Source organism: Hibiscus syriacus, unplaced genomic scaffold, assembly GCF_006381635.1.
Source record: "Hibiscus syriacus cultivar Baekdansim isolate YM2019G1 unplaced genomic scaffold, ASM638163v2 tig00111402_pilon, whole genome shotgun sequence".
NCBI classification, from domain to species: domain Eukaryota; kingdom Viridiplantae; phylum Streptophyta; class Magnoliopsida; order Malvales; family Malvaceae; genus Hibiscus; species Hibiscus syriacus.
Genome location: NW_024063082.1, coordinates 3,845,199 through 3,862,918, shown reverse-complemented (window position 1 = coordinate 3,862,918; position 17,720 = coordinate 3,845,199). Strand labels below are relative to the sequence as shown.

The 17,720-nt window shown below is 31.5% G+C and overlaps 1 protein-coding gene across 3 annotated transcripts; it reads right to left on the bottom strand.

Annotated features, from left to right (window-relative positions):
* Positions 1-5,387: 5,387 nt before the first annotated feature.
* LOC120162265 lies at positions 5,388-11,986 on the bottom strand. Of its 3 annotated transcripts, XM_039172435.1 has the most exons (4): positions 8,571-11,984; positions 6,707-7,884; positions 6,184-6,295; positions 5,760-5,804 (listed from the first exon to the last, which is right to left on the bottom strand). In XM_039172435.1, exons 1-4 carry the CDS (start codon positions 11,910-11,912, stop codon positions 5,802-5,804), a joined length of 4,635 nt encoding a protein of 1,544 aa, XP_039028366.1. In that variant the 5' UTR covers positions 11,913-11,984; the 3' UTR covers positions 5,760-5,801. The 3 variants fall into 3 exon arrangements, with proteins under 3 accessions (XP_039028365.1, XP_039028366.1, XP_039028367.1); XM_039172434.1 differs by having other exon boundaries at positions 5,388-6,295; positions 8,571-11,986; XM_039172436.1 differs by lacking the exons at positions 5,760-5,804; positions 6,184-6,295 and adding an exon at positions 5,889-5,918 and having other exon boundaries at positions 6,708-7,884.
* Between the last annotated feature and the right edge of the window lie 5,734 nt (positions 11,987-17,720).

Genomic DNA, 17,720 nt, shown 5'->3' with positions numbered 1-17,720 from the left:
ACTACGTTGGAGATTATGATATCCAGCCGTCAGTAACTGTGAACATATTTAGTCTTAGATCAAGAGTAATATCATGATGTAGTAATAACAACCAACAATTTCAATCTCAAGCACTGAAACGAAATATTAATCCACGACACCAATGACATAAGAAAGTATTTAATTGAAATAACTAATAGAAGATCTTCATAACCAATAGACTGTCAAATAAGGTTTCTATATGATAATTTGTCAACCATACATCTAGTAGAGAATATGATCTTTAATGCAAGGACTAAACATATAGAAGTAGATTATCATTGTATTCATGAGAAGGTCCTTGAAGGGAGATCAAGATAGTGTCAAAAAAGATAGATAAACGAGTTGTAGACAAACTCGCGAAGAGCCTGAGTAGATCAAAGTTTGAGAAGTTCATAGAAGCACTCAAAATGATTTGCAAATTACTACGAAAAAAAGTTCGCATTGAAGGAGAGTGTTGAAAGCCAATGCAACTTTTAGATATATATATATTATTTTAAAGATATATCTTGAGAATATTTTAGAATAATTAGAAAAAATATATGTTTAGAAATATATATAAAAATCTAGATATTTATAATATTTAATATTATATCTATGATTATCTATAGAAGAATTTAGACATTTATAAGAGTAATGACTAAGATGTTAACACGTGTCACCAATTTAGTGGCAAATAAATCTTATAAATAAGGGTGAGATTTATCATTTTTGTAGAATAAAAAAGTATACAAAAAATGTATGAGAGAGAGAGATCATAGAGATAGAGAAGAGGAAAGAAAAATAGTGAGGTATGTAATATAATAATTTGATAAACCCCTGAACTCTTAAAAAATTGATAGCAAATAGCAATAGTTTAGAAAGTGTATGCAATGATTTAAACGGTTATAATAAACTTCAATTTTATATTTAAAGCACTTTTATAATCTCAAATCTTGTAACCATACCTTTTTGTTACAAAATATCGAGATTCGTGAGCTTTGCCTAGGTAGTCTTTGAGGCTAAGAATGTTGCGATATCTCAACTTCCAACGTTATAATTGATGGTTGATCATCTTCAACATAAATAATGATTTCCGATTCTAGTTCTAATTCTGATGATGAATCGGTTGTTAACGTCATAGGTAGTGCCATCGTGGTTGCATAGGAAGTTCTTCTCAATCTATTGTTAGTTCACGTAATGAAATGAAATATAATGAAAAATAATCTAAATAAAAATAACAAGAAAAATATAAAAGATTATTATTGTAAATATTTAGAAAATTGAAGAAAAGATAAATGAGTCAAAAAAAGAAGATGTGCAAAATTAGATCGGGGAGGATGTAGGAAGAAATGATGTGGTGGTGTGTGGATGGGATATTTATAGGTGTAGGAGTAGGGGTTAAGATTTTAATGAAGTTCATAAATATTTTTATTAATCTGTTAATTATATATCCTTTGAAATATTTCATATTATTATAAAGATAAATGTAAATGTATGAACTGACAAACAAAATAATTTAAGTTTAAATTATAATAATTCATAAATACTCAGATATAATAAAATTTAAAAGTATAATTGTTTAAAAATTATTCAATCACATATTATATAGTACCAAATACTAATGTATTATATTATTTAATATATGGATGACTATATATATATATATATATATATATAATATATATATATATATTAAAATTTAGGTTATATATATTAAAAGTTTTGAGGAATAAAGAAATTTTAGGTTTTATAATTACAAATTTATTTAGTAATATAATTCTTTAGTTTATTAAATAAATTTTAGTATTTGAATCTTAGTATTATAAATCATATAAATTTAATTAAAATGATTATTTCATACTAGACATTTAAAATATATGGCTTAGATCAATTAATTAATAAATCCTATATTAATAATTATTAAAAAAGCTTAAACCTTAATAATTTGTTTCAGTGTGTCAAGTTTGAATATTGAGTTGTATTAAATTTTATTTAAATTATATGTTGTACCTTTTACAAATATATTTCAAGGATCACACAAATTCACAATGATTTCTATTCTTCAAACTGCCAGACTTTAAAAGGCAGAGGAGAAACAGAATAAATCAAACCAAAACTCATTCGTGAAGAACTCAATCAATAAATCAAAAACTCAACAAAGCATAACTAGGAAACCCGAAAAAACTAATGTCCTGAAAAGGAAACATAAAAAAGAACCCATTTTTAGAAGAAAACTGGAAATCCCAAACTATAGTTTTCTTTCTTTTTTAACTATATATATTTTATTGTTTTCATTCAGAATCACTAGAACTCGAGCTGGAACCGGAACTTGAGGTTTTGTCCTATGTGGATGTCATGAGAGATTCATGCATTTATTGTTAGACGTTCGTTTGATTTGTAAGTAGTAATATGATTGATGTGTCTTTGAATTGTGTTCGTATCAAAGATGTATACCTTATATTTAATCTGTTATAAAAAAGAAATGACATTTTTTGAAACTCGATTATTATGATTAATGCGCATAATAATTGTGTTTGACGAAGGTTTGAGTTTATTTCGTTGAAGGTAAACAGCTAAAAAAACATAGGGATGTTACACTTTCTAGCCAGCTTGCAGCTGGATTGAGGTTCAAAACAGGGTTCATACTTTCATCTCAAGTGATAAATCACATCCACTATATGACAGAAAATTTAAAGCACGGAAAGATCTTCTCTAACAATAGCAGACTGAACAAGAAGGCTATCATCCGGACACGAATGAGGATTTCCCTGATGTTTGATAAGGAGCAGAAGAAATATATGGTATTCAGACATAGTGAGAGACTAGGCTTAGCTTTTAAGTTTTTTTTCATATATTCGGGGAATCATACTCCTAATCATATCTAAATATGTATCGAGAAGAAATATCGACCTTGAATGCATCGAGGGAAATGAAATATTTGGGTAACCCAGGAGTTAGGTAATTCAGATGGAACAAAGAAGGATATGTGTTCTGCAGTCTGGTAGAGAGAACAGATGGTTAACTGATTAGGTTAACCTCACAAATTGAGAAGGCATTCCAAATTCAGAAATCAACTAAAAGAAGGGGTAACTTTCTTCATTAACTCATAAACCGAAGAATGCATCAAAAGTTTACACCACTAGATACTAAATTTCTAGTACAGAAAGCAGAAAAGTTATGCAAGACTAGCCAAAATGAAATATAGTACAATACATGAAACGGTTCCTTTTCTCCAAAGTTTCTCAGTCAAGAAATTAGGGGGATGATTTCAATGATTTGAACTTTGATTTGGCGTGGATCAAAGATTTCAATGCCTTTTTTATTCATATATAATTCAATAGATTTTTTTTATCATTTTAGCATCCATATACGATTAAATCTAGAATTAACACACTTTTCTGCCATGTAAGTAAAGGTGCGTTCTTCTACTGCTGTGGTAGAAGGCGTGTTTTGCTGATCTTGATTAGATAAGACATAAATGAAAAAGAATGGTCAGGACTACGAAAAAATATGTGAATTTTGTCCAAAAATAACAAACGCAAGCAGTTTGTGTTAAGGACACGTAATTATATACAAGTATGAGAATGAGCATGAGTCGAGCTGGACGACGACGACACATGTGTATCAATCATATGTTTAATCATTCAATAAATAAATACTTAAAATGTTATATTTAAATATTTGACAATTCACATATTTAAATAATATGGGCTAATACGCGTGCATCATTGTCATTGCATGTCTCGATTCGTGTTCATGCACAGTGCAATTACGTGGATTTGACACGCATCACACACATCTATTCTTTTTATATAAAATTTGTATTTTTTAACCCTTATTTTTCATTCATGCAGAAAGTGCATTCCACTTGCGTGGCATAAAAAAAATACTAGATTGAGAAATAATTTGGAATGGATGCTAAAATGATAAATAAATTTTTAGATATATTTGAATAAAAAAGTAGATTTTAATGATATTGTAATAATTTTAAAAATCAATTCAGAAACTCTAATTGATAAATTGTTGTCGTTATTCTATTTTCGCCACCATGCTTTTTTTTTATCTAATAGTAAATTTAGTGTTTTAAAGTTTACATATTATGTAGTTTAGTCATAATCTTTAGAAAAATATTCCAGAAGTTTATACATTATCTTAATTTAATTTAATTTCGATTCTAACAATTATCGAATATAAATAAAATTTATTGGTTTTTAATTAAATGGATAAAAGTAATAAATTCAAATTTATTTTCTCATTTTTGTGCATTTTAAATTTTTAATTCATTTGTGTTAATTTTAATATATAGTTGACTATGCTGTCTGAATAATAAATGGTCGGTTATATCACCTGATTGATACATAGACCATACTTTTTTGTCTCAACACAAAAGAAATTCAAGTTACGTGGTAGGAAATCAAACGAAAAACAAACATAAAGAAAATAAGAATAAAGAAATCGGAAAAAAATATTTTTATGAAAAATCAAATAAAAGTATGTTGAGACAATGGTAAAAGAAGATAGATGGGAGAAAAATAAAAACTTGAAATTGTTATCAAGAAAAAAATGAATAAAAAGAACGGAAAAGTAATGAAGCACAGAGAAACAATAGCAAATGAAAGCAATATCGACCATAACTATTGTCCTCTGGACATGTGATGAGGTTGATTACATATCATCTTATTCCAGGGAAGATGAAGATGGAGAAGATTGCAATGTACTTCTTGCTTTTATTCCAATCGGTGGGTATTAATGGCATAGTACTGATAAAGGTTGATGGCCTGATGCTAGTTGTGGTATATATAGATATATTATAGCATCAGAAGCTAAATATATTGTATAATAATCCTATTTAAAAAATTATATAGATATATTATATAGTGGTTGTATATATAGATAAATGTAATAGAAAAATATTTATTTTTGCATATTATTAGAGAACTTAGATTCCGTTATTTGTATTTTAAAAATATCAATAAATTCGAATTATTAATATATTAAAAACATTAAATCTGTGATTCCAAAAAATAATTATCTGTAATTTGTATGCCAGTATTAAAAAAGAATCTCCGTACGATTGTAGGAGAAACTGGAAATCCATTGCACAAATATATATTAAAATTCAACAATTCGTCACTTTCATAACCAAAAAATACAATAATTTACAGAAATATTTCAAGGATCACACAAATTCACAATGATTTCTATACCTCAAACTGCAGACTTAAAGGGCAGAAAAGAACCAAAGGAGAAACAGAATAAATCAAACCAAAACTCATTATTGTAGAACTCAATCAATAAATAAAAAACTCAACAAAGCATGACCAAACTAGGAAACCCGAAAAAAACTAATGTCCTGGAAAGTTAACATAAAAAAGAACCCATTTTTAGAAGAAAACTGGAAATCCCAAACTACAGTTTTCTTTCTTTTTGAACTATATTTTGTTGTTTTCATTCAGAATCACTAGAACTCGAGCTGGAACTGGAACTTGAGTCACGGGATTCTGTCTTTTTACCTTTAAGTTTCAGATTTGATTTTTCAGATGATTCTTCACGTTTCTGTTTAGGCTCACCAGGAGCATTCTCATGTTCTTGAATCCCGGAGGCTGCATTTTCACTAACTTCAATCTCTTCAGTTGAAACTCCATCATGCTTCCTGGAATTATTAGGTAGCTCAGCAGGATTAGATTCGGGGCTTTGTTGAAAAGCGTTATGAAAATCCTCTTGATATCTCGGCGCGACAACAGGTAATACTGGATTGGTATCTGTATGACCCTGCTGATTCTCAATCATACTTGGAAGAATTACTTCCTCCACATCTACTCCTTCATGAAGTTGCTTCAAAACCAAATCAATGTCTTCAACTGATTTTGCTTCAAGAACAGGTAGTGCCGCCTTGGTCTCCATCTCTATTTCTTCCTTATCTTCATATTCATCTTTTGGTTCACCAGCAGCATTCTGGCTTGTTTCTTGAATACCTGAGACGGCATTGCTACCATCAATCTCATTCATAGAAACCACATCATGATCTTCTCCTGATGAATGTGGCTGCTCAGTTGGATTAGATTTGGTGCCTTGCTGAAAAGCATTATGTATATCCTCCAGAGATCTTGCATCAACAACAGGTAAATCAGAATTGCTATCTGCATGACCCTGGTGATTCTCAATCATGGTAAGAAGAGTTACTTCCTCGACATCTACTCCTTCATGGAGTTGCTTAAAAGCCAAATCAATGTCTTTCAATGATCTTGCTTCAAGAACAGGCAGCTCCACGTTGGTCTCTGTCTTCATTTCTTCGATTTCATCATAGTCATTTTTTGGTTCACTGGCAGTGTTCAGACTATTTTCTTGAATACCAGAGACGCCATGAATGGCTTCAATCTCTTCACCAGAAACCACATCATGTTGCTCCATGTCTGATGATCCATTTCTCATGTCAGTGGAAAGAGGCAGCTCCACTGGATTACGTTCTGGGCATTTCCGGAAAGCATTATGTATATCCTCCAGAGATCTTGCCTCGACAACGGGTAATTCTGGAGTGGGATCAGCATGATCCAGCTGATTCTCGATCATGCTTGTAAGAATTACTTCCTCAGCACCAACACCATCATGAAGTTGCTTAAAAGCCAAATCAATATCTTCAACCAATCTTGCTTTACGGACAGACTGCTGTACATAGGTCAGCATACCTATTTCTTCAATTGCTTCATATTCATTTTTTGATTCAGCAGCAGCATTCTCATTTTCTTGAAAACCAGAGACCACCTCACCAACTTCAATCTCTTTACTAGAAACCGCATCATGCTGTTCTACTTCTGTTGACCCATTCCTCAAGTTTGTAGACTGCAGCAACTCAACTGGATTAAGTTCTGGTCCTTTTTGGAAAGCATTATTTATATCTTCAAGAGATCTTGCCTCGACAACAGGTAATTCTGAAGTGGGATCTGCATGATCCAGCTGATTCTCAATCAAGCTTGGAAGAATTATTTCCTCAGCATCCACTGCTTCATGAAGTTGCTTAAAAGCCAAAACAATATCTTCAATTGATCTTGCTTCAAGAACAGGTAGCTTCAAGTTGGTCTCCGCCTTTCGTTCTTCAGTTTCTTCATCATTTTCAGGTTCACCAGCAGCATTATCATAGCTTTCTTGAATATCAGAGACGGCATTGCTAACTTCAATCTCTTTGGAAGATACTACTACAACATTCTGCTCCACTTCTGATGATCCTTTCTTCAAGTCTGTGGACTGTGGCAGCTGAGCTGGATTAGGTTCTGTACCTTGTTGCAAAGCATTGTGTATATCCTCCAGAGATCTCGCCTCGATAACAGTTAAATCCGACTTGGTATCTGCATGATCCGGCTGATTCTCAATCATACTCGGAAGAATTACTTCCTCAACATCCACTACATGAAGTTTCTTGAAAGCTAAATCAATATCTTCTACTGTTGCTTCAAGAACAGGCAGTTCCACATTGGTATTGTTTTCAGTCCCAATATCTTCTGGTACCACTGCAGATTCAGCACAGGTAACATGAGACCCCTCTGGTAAACCGATTTCCCCGACATTGAAGTCCCCAACAGTGTCCAATTCAGAGAGTATAGCTTCATCAAATTCTTTAATTTCATTGACTTCACTATTAGGGGCATATATGTCAACATAACTATAGCATTTATCGGGGGCCTCTCTTTCAATTTCTTTTAGGATATTCTCTCTCAAATCTTCTCGATCTGTTGGCAATGTATGTTCGGGACTCTCAGAAGGCAAAGAAGTATATTCTGAAGTCATGGAAGAGAAATTTATTGAAAGTTTATCCTCAGAATCATGAACTTCTTGCACATTACTGTCATTGGCTTCCCTTATAGACTCGGTTGCAATTATAGATGGTTCCTAAATCAGAGCGGTACGAGTTAGTTTCAGGATCACCATTTTAATATCTTTAGGAGATGTGAAAACATAAAATTTGAGATGCCTGGATTGAAATGAAAAGAAATGCGTGTGAAAGCAACAGTAAAAAAAATCACCTCCTGATATGTTTCAGATATATCCAAGGAAATTCACTCATACACAATGTAGTGAATCATCTAAAATGCGTATTTACGCATACATGCAGTGACAACGTTTCCAACAAGGTAAACAACTCATTGAAGTAAAATCTTAATTTTAAGTAATATAACATAATCCATGATTAGCTACTTCAACATTATTGTTTGACACAAAAATAGTATTGTTGTTTCAACTGGACTCTTATTTTCTGCAGGTACATACGGTATTAAAGGTTATTTTTATACAGCCATTAATCCCATAGTAAAAGAGGGGGATAAGAAAAAGAAGAAGAGTAAGAATATGACATATGATCAGTTGACTCATACAGGAATTAGAGTAGGGAAAAAGAAAATTCATAATATAAGGGCCTTAACTAAAGAGACCAACATAAGCACTTGTATTGAATAAATTAAATAGATTATTGAAGACAATTTATAAAAAAAAATTGATAATATTATTCTTCAAAGAAGTATGTCAATTCATCAAGGGAAGGAAATTTAAACAAATATAAGTGTCATAGAATAATTTACCTGGAGCTTATCACGTTCATCAATGTGCAGTTCATCTTTATCGAACAACAACTGCTTCTTTGATTCTGATGAAGGGTTATCACTAGAAGACACGTCTTGGTAACAAGAGAGTGAAGGAATTCCCTCCACATTCATCTCAGGGTCAAGATCTGTACAAGTCTTTGAATCATAAAATGGTGAATGGATTTGATCCATTTCAGATTCCTTTTCATGCTCCTCCCGGAGGTTAGCCTCTGAAGGGTGAACTTGTTGAAGTTGAGCCACCACAACTAAACCTGGTTCCTCTGCTGTGGATGAAATTACATCATTGGAAGGCATATGCTGGTATGTTAAAACCATTGAAGACAACTCACGATTATCATGGTGACCATCAACATCGAGATCTAAATCATAGTTGGACAAATGCATTTGATTGCATTCAGTCTGAATGAGTCCGTCTTGCTCAAGTGGAGTGTCTTCTTTTACAGCTACATACCTAGTCACCGGTTCGGCCTCCAGAGATTCATAGGGGTGCATTTGATGTTCTTGTTCCTCAGGTGAGGGATCCAACACCTCACCCATTCCTTTGTCAATGGCAAGAATAATCTCTTCACCAATGCTCAATAAGTCCACCGAGTTCTGGATAGAGCTTTCTTCCTTGTTTGGCACATCCTCCTCTAATCTCTCATCCGAAGACAACCCTGCCTCTCTTGAAACATATTCAACCACAGATTCATGCACCATTGATGCATTAAGATCAGAAGAAGTGGAAGAACCCCCTGTTGAACCAATAAAAGTAACATGATGCTCACTAATCTCTGGCAGATCTTGTTCCTTCAGTTCATTTTCATTAAGTAAATCTGAGTAGCAGGCATGCATATCTTGAAAACCAGAAGTACCCTGCTCAGCCATTTCAAAATGTGCTTCCCATTTCTTATCCGTAGATTCAACCAGCATTGAGCGTGAACCTATTTCAGATATCTCAGCTTGAGTGTCAGAAGAGATGGTCGACAATGAGAGGAACGTCTCAACTGATGGAGGGTGAAAACTAGAATAAAAAAAGGGCTCCAAATGTTGATTAACGTCCACTACCCCACTTGTAAAATGGAAATCTGATTCCTCGAATGATGGTTGATTAGAAATGCCAGATTCATTAAGTTCATGATCTCTGGGTTCAATACCTGCAAATTCTTCTCCTTTGACATCCGATATCTTTTCATCGATTTCTGATAATGATGACAAACTTGATCTACTGCTATCCTCCTCCTCAGCTGGCTCAGTTCTGTGATGAATTTCAGTTGCATTGAATTCCACGTGAGTAGTTGCTGGAGCTCCATCTCCAAATGTTATCGCAACTTCGTCACAATGAACATCTCTGTTCTTGGCTTCACTATCATTGTGTTCAGAGTAAGTAGTTGCACCAGCTTCAGACACTGATTCAGTTTCCAGCTGACTTTCTCCATATCCTAATGTGATCTCAACCACATCACAATGAACATCTCTATTCTCAACTTGGTCAACATTCACAGACTCAACATCGTCAGAGGAAGTGCTCTTCTGTTCATCACTGACAGAAGCATGATCTTCATTCAAGATAGGTTCAGTTTCTCGAGACACATCTTGCTTATTTGATTTGTTGTCCTCCTCATCCACAACTGAACTCACTGATTCAGTATCAGGAACAGAACTCAACTTTGACTCACTAACTTCACTTGACTGCCTCTGGAATAAGGAAGGGCTAGCTCCTTCTGGTACTAATTGCTCCAGAAAAAAATAAGGTTTCCACTTAAGATCTTGCCGAGGAACACCTAAAGGAGATGATCCAACATTAAAGCTTTCATGTAGGCTGAAGAAGGAGTCCCTTTGGGTAGCAATTCCCCTTTGTCTAAAACCCGAAAACTCTTCTTGGAAACTGTCTCCTTTAAGATCAGGTTTTTCCTCGCTCGAGTCATAAGGAAGATCAAAAGGGTTTCTTCGGTGCTGCAAATTGGATGGAGCTGACCCAGGAATGGGAGGTAACCCGAGGTCATTGTAGGAATCATATGGAAGGTCAAAAGGGTTACCTCTTGAGGTTGAAATTGGTGCTAAATTTAAGGGAATATCAGCACTATCTAAGTCTATTAGATTCATCTCAGCCATCAATCTCATGTTTTTGCGGGCTCTTCTCCTTGCAATAAGTTTATCCAATCGTATGTTTCTTTCAAGCTCTAAAGTCCCTAAATCCATGAGATTATTCTGATCATCCTCCGTCCATTTAATCGCAGATTTACTTTCATCATCTTTATCTCCCTTCTCTCCTCCTTCCTCTTCATTATCTCCGTCTCCCTCATCTCCTAATTCATCCGAGTCAACACTTCCATCGTTACTACTATCACGAGAACTCTCCGAGGCAGCATCCAAACCATCACGAGACAAATGAGCAGGCTGTGTAGCTTCTGAGCCCAAAAGCGGATGCAACTCGTCAAGCATCAGGCTTATATCTGCCAGTGAAGCATCAGGAGAGGAACTCTCAGCACCATCAGAACCAGAATCTGAAGAGTCATCCTCGTCGTCGTCATCCTTACAACCATCATCAGCATCCTCATCACGCGCAACACCTTTCCAAGAAAAAATCAGAGAATAATCCAGTTCACTATCCCTAGGACCATCATCAATATCGGATGTGAGTTTACCATCAACCACTTCAAGATTCCTATCTCCTACTTCATCTGCCAAAAGATGTTGACTCTCCTCAGCCTCCCTCATACTTGATGCCCGTTCACTCTCTAGCATCTCCTCCCGAATTTCAGCCGTCTTCTCCATCAAAGAATGACGCAATAGTCTCTCTACCTCATCAACCACCCCATTCTCACAATGAATATCCCTAGAATCCAAATCATCATTGACTGACGGCTTATAAAGAACCGAATTTTCACCTTCCTCAACTCCATTGAGCTCATTATCGACTAAAGTAAATTTCTCATCAGCATTCTCTACTACATCCCACCTCTTCCCTACATGTCTTTGTACAACAAAATCATCATCAGTAAAATCTCTTTTGACAAAAGTATCAGCAGCAGCAGCCCTTGTTTTCAATGGTGAAACTTCATGACTGACATTCTCTTCTTCTAGTTCGTTGATTTCAGGTATGTTTGGCGACCCGAAACTCAAAAGGGTACCAAGCAAAACAGCAGTGCAAACCAAAACAGGAGATGCAGTAACCAAGAAGGAAAACAACAATGGAAATGATCTATACAGAAAAATTAAAAAGCAAACCAAACCAACCAAAAATGGATGGTTAGAAACAAAACTATGACATGATTTAACTAATATCACCACATATTTCCTAACTTTAACTCCAAAGTCCATTCTTTCAAGCCCCATCTCTCTCTCTATATATAAATTTATTTCTTCTCAATTTCCAATCTGTTTAAAAAGAGGGAAAAGAGAACAAATTAAAAACAAAGCAAACAATTGGATCCAAAGGAAGCAAATTTATCACAAAAGTTAAGTGTGAACTCACCTTCTAGAATTAAACGAAACAAAGAGAAAACAAATGAATATCAATCCAATAGCTGAAAAAGGCAACAATTAAGAGTTTTTGAGTGGTGAAGTTGCTAAAAAAGCGAAATTTAAAGCAAAGCTGAAAATTTCTCATGACATAAAAATTAGAACTTTCAAGCAAGAACTAGAAAACCCAACATACCTGAAAAAACCAGAAAATCCAAGGTCTTTGAAGCTTGAGAAATTGAAACTCGTGGGATTTTCAAAATGGGTTAAACATAAATCAATCAGTAACAAAAAACAAAGAAAAAAATGGAACCCTCTGTTTTATTTTTCCTGCTTTTTGTGCTCTGTTTTTTTTTTCACTTTCTTTCTGGCTTACTTTTTGATGGCTTAGCAGAACAGCTAATAAGTTGTTAGATTCCACTTTTTCTTCCTGAAACTCTATTGTTTTTTGCTTTGAAAAAAAGATAAAGAAGAAAGGGTGGATTGGGGTGGCACGAAAAGAAGAGAAAGGATGAAAATAAAAAAAATGGCTGTCCCCGATTCGGGTAAAGGGAATTAAGATAATAGACTGCCCAACAATAAATTGAGAATAATTTATGTAGAAAACCTTCGAATTATGAAATATTTTTCGTAGAATTCGATCCTACGATTTTAAATATAAGAACCTTGTGTTTTACCAACTAAACTAGATAGTCATCTCTTATTAAGGATGAAAATAAAATTCCTATTATATTATTCTTTTGTTTTTCTAACGGTTTTCCTTTTCGTACTACTGATTTTTCCTTTCATTTATATATTATTAATTGATGTTTAAGAAAATAAATAAATAATTATTTTATAAAAATTCATACTCACAAAAAATTATTCATGTACAAACTTAATTAACTTATTTTTAAATGTATTATTAATTTAAAATCCAAAAGTTTAAAACAATTTTTTAAATGAATCATAATAATATTAGCAATAACGATGATGATCATAAAATAAATCCAAAACAAATATAAGGAAAAATCAAATTATTTAACTTAAAAAATAATTACATGTTAAATAATAAAAATTCTAAAATTGGAGATAATTATTAAATCGATAACTATTTAATCTTATACAATCTTAGGGCCTCCTAATGCATACATAAATACATAATTTCGTCACTAACAATAATAACACATGAATAAACACTAGTTAATCATAATTATTATTAGTATTGTAATAATATTCATGTTAATAAGATTTTTATATCAATATATTTTAAATGTTATAATTATATAGTATTATGATTAAGATTAGTATTATAATAACATTCATCATATTAATATTTTCAATCAAATAGCATTTAACCAAAACTAATAACAAAATAATTATTAACATTAATAAATTAAAAGTTTTTCCAATGAATAACCTTCATCGTATGGAATTAATTACTGCAGTGCATTAGAAACAAATGTGTATTTTTTAAGCAAATAGCTTGTAGTTTTCCTTTACAAAAGCGATAATATTTTAAGTGAAAAAATAGTTTTATTTTTAAACAAATATACTTGCTTATTTAAAAAAAAGAAAATATTTTTACAATTGTTTTAATTCGTAAAATCAACCCTCTTTAATATTTTAGCATGTCTCTGTTAATCGAAAAGGTCCGTTAGGAGAAGACGGGAGAATTTTTTTTTTGAAATCATTTTTTATGAATCATTTATTTAGTTCATAATATGATAAAATATTAAATAAATTATCTTAAACGTAAAATCATCCCTTTTTAATAAATATTGAATATTAAATAAATTATTTTAAATGTAAAATCAAGCCTTTTTGATATTTTAGCATAACTCTAACAATAATTTAATGTTTTACAGATAACATGTATTATTTTATTACCAACACCGTCCTTACTAAAGTATAAACTAGAATCATGATGTATCTTTTTACGTCGTGGATTGCGCTATATGATTACAACATCTCATAAAGCTTTTTTATATTGAGTTGAAGCTTAAAAAGTAAATTATTAAAAACAAGACGAATGCTTTCCAAATTATTATATAGAATTATTAACATTATATGTTTTTATAGGATAAACTTCGCCATATACTATGATTGTAAATAAAACGAGATATATTATGAATTATTCGAGTTTGATTCGGTTAAAGTTTAATTAATACTTGAATCAAATAAACTCAAAGCTGAAACGAATTATTTGATACCCGACTCAAAATATTCAAGAACAACCTAAAAAATACTTTTTAATTTTTTAAATTAAAATATTTATATTTTATTTTAAAAAAATACAATATAAGATATTCATATACTTAAATTTATGTTTGAGTTTGAGTTTGAGCTTCAATTTTCTAATTTCGAGTCGACGTTGAGTTCAACTTTAAACTTTTCAAGTCGAGCTCGACATACTCGAACTCAATTCAACTCGTTTACAACACACCAAGTACCAAATATCACTAAACTTTAGGTGTTGTATACGTTATATCATTAAACTTTCAACTTCTTCAATTATAAAACTTTTTATTTAAATTATATTTTATCCGATAGTTGTAACATTAGGTACATATATTTAGTAAAAAAATCTTTAGACACCAAATCATATTTTAAATTATAATTTAAACACTAAAAAACGTATTTAACCTTAAAAATATAATTTCTTTGTTTAGGAAACGAGTCGATTTATAGTGCACATGTAAAGCCAAACTATCATTTCATTTTAGCGAAATTTCAACAACAAAAAAACATTTTGTAAGTAATAATTTAAATAAAATTATTTTTATAATTAAATATAAAATTCGGATGATTCTATTGTGTCTCCATATCTACATTAAAGTAGTTCCCCTTGATTTGAGTGGACTGCACGTAATTTTTGCCCTTTTTATTATTGTTACTCTTAAGATTATTTAAAAAAACAAGTATTTAGATTATATTTTTTTAAAAATATTTTAAGTTTTTTAATATGGGTCTAGTTTCATTTTATTTTACTTTTCAGGTTGTTGGTTAAAATTATTTAATAAGTATATGGTACATGATATACGTTAATCATATCTCTTTTTCTCCTATAATTTTTTAAAAAATAAATAAAAGAGAAAAACTGTAAAAAGTCAACTACTTTTTAAAAAATTAATTCATTTTTGAATCTCTTCTGTTTACCATGACAATTATGGACAAGATAAATTGTATGCGTTTTATGATCATCCTTTGGAACATCTCGAATAAACAAAATAAGGTAATGCAAATCTAATATATTTTTTATATTAAAAACACTTACAAACATCCGAGTACTCAGCCGTCCAATGATGGATCCATTTTTAGGCTTAGTACCCTTCTCAACGGACTTTTAAATTTGAACAAATAACTTAAATATGTGAAATTGTTAAAGGAGGTTCGAACTTTAAATCAGCGGGCCATGGAATCATTGTTAATATTGTGGGTTGGGTTAATTAATGGTGGGTTCGGCACGGTGACTTGCTTGTGCTGGGATTAAATGATTTATGTGTAACATTGTATGTTAGGACTCCACACCCACTTTTTTTTTCACTTAATTTCATTAATTCAGTTTCAAATTGTAATGCCTATTATAAGGTTTAAAGTTCATTTTACTTTTTAAAACACAACGTATTTTATTAATTTAATGTTTTTACTTTTAAGATCAAATATCAGATAGTTAAACTACACAATATTTTACTGAAAATCTTATTTATTATAATTTAAAATTTAATTAAAAATATATTTTTACTGATATTACAAAAAAATAAAAACAACTGTTCATGGTGGCAGAGATATCATTATTAAAAGGGAAAATATAATCAACAATAAAAATAAGGATAAAAGCAAAATAAACAAAAATTAAGAGGTTTAATTTAATATTATTCATGTATTTTTTTAATAATATGATATTAAGGTAGCATCTGTTTAAAATTTTCTTAACCTTTTGATAAGATACACACACCATATAGACGTACCTGCTTGAACACATAACTTCTAAGGAGAAAAACACTCTATTTTACTACTGAGGTCGTTCAATGAGTTCTCTTCCATGTATTTTTTAATAATAAGAAAATGAGACAATAGTAGCCATAACGTAATATATACACTCTCTAAATGCACTAGCATAACAATGTTTTTATAAATAAATAAAATGTATAATGTTTTTAATTTCCACAAAATTTATAAAATTACTTTGTAATTACGATATAATTATACACATTTTATAATGTATTCTCACACACATGGAGATTGGGACATAAAAGAATAAAGTTAGAACAAATGGTATTTAGGGATGTAAATAAATCGAGCTTGAACAAATAAGGCAATGTTATTGTTCGTTGGTTTATTTTTAAAGATATTCATATTCGGTTCGTGTTCATTTAAATTTTTAATACCATATTCATGTTCACAAACATGTTCATTTAATATTTGTAAACATGCTCGTTTAGCATTTGCGAACATGCTCGTTTAGCATTTGCGAACACGTTGATTTACATATTCAAAATTAAACAAAATTAACTAGTGCTAAAAAAATGGTAAAATAATGTCACTAGTGTTTAAACTCCTTAAACTTTGCATTTTAAATTCTAAATTTCACTATATGTATAATGTAGTCCTTATATTCACCAATATTTAAAATGTAAAAGAAATAAAAAAGTAAACGAGCTATTAAACAAGCTTGTTGATGAGACATAAATGAGCGAGTCGATTGACAAGCTTGTTCATGAACATAAACAAAAACAAGCTTATAAATAAGCTTGTTCGTAAACATAAACGAACTAAAAACACCTATGTTTAGTGTTCGTTCGTTTATTAAACGAATTTTTTTTTGTTCATATTTGTTTATTTAACTTAATAAACAAACTTTACGCGAACATTTCACGAATAATTCGTCGATTGCTCTGTTCATTTACACTTCAACATTGAAATATGTCGAATTAATTTTCTCGGTTATTATTAGGAAGTTTTGTTGTAACTGTATATAAACTTTTATTGCAGGGAGATTGTGACATGCGAATTCATCATGTCGCGGATCGTTTAGCAGGTGAGGAAGAGGAACTGTACGACAATCCTCTGGCAGGTGAGAAGCCGTAGGACAATGAATAGAGTATGCTATTGCTAGCTGCCTGATGCAGCTGTAAGATATAGACAATTTATACTTGTGTTTCTAATATGTTGTGTAATAATATAATATTTTTCATATTCACCCATCCTAACGGTAGACTTTATTTCTTTAGTGTGTTTGATATTTATTATGCACTATCTATATCTGATTTCCTTTATAAATGATGATTAATTATGGACCAGCCATTTTGGTGTAAATACAGTTCAAGATTATATAAACTATGCAAAGCTGAGAAAAAGTTTACGATGATACTTAAGCATTTGTTTATCCATGCAAATGCAATTCCAACTTATATTTGACATGTACTAACCTCATCGATGTTTACATAATTATCCAGTGGGGAAAAACTTAATGTCGTTATATAATTATCGGTTCGTTTATCACTGTTGTTTGTTTTGCTTGTTAGACCAATGAGTAGTTAAATAGTAGTTAAGGGCTGTTGTTAGTTGGTTAGATTAGTCTATTGGGCTTTCTGTTTGGTAAACCCGGGCTATAAATACCAATATGTTGTAATGGGCATTCTGTTTAGTTTGCTTGTTAGACATACGTTGTCATGTTTACTTCTTTTCATCACCAGTAGT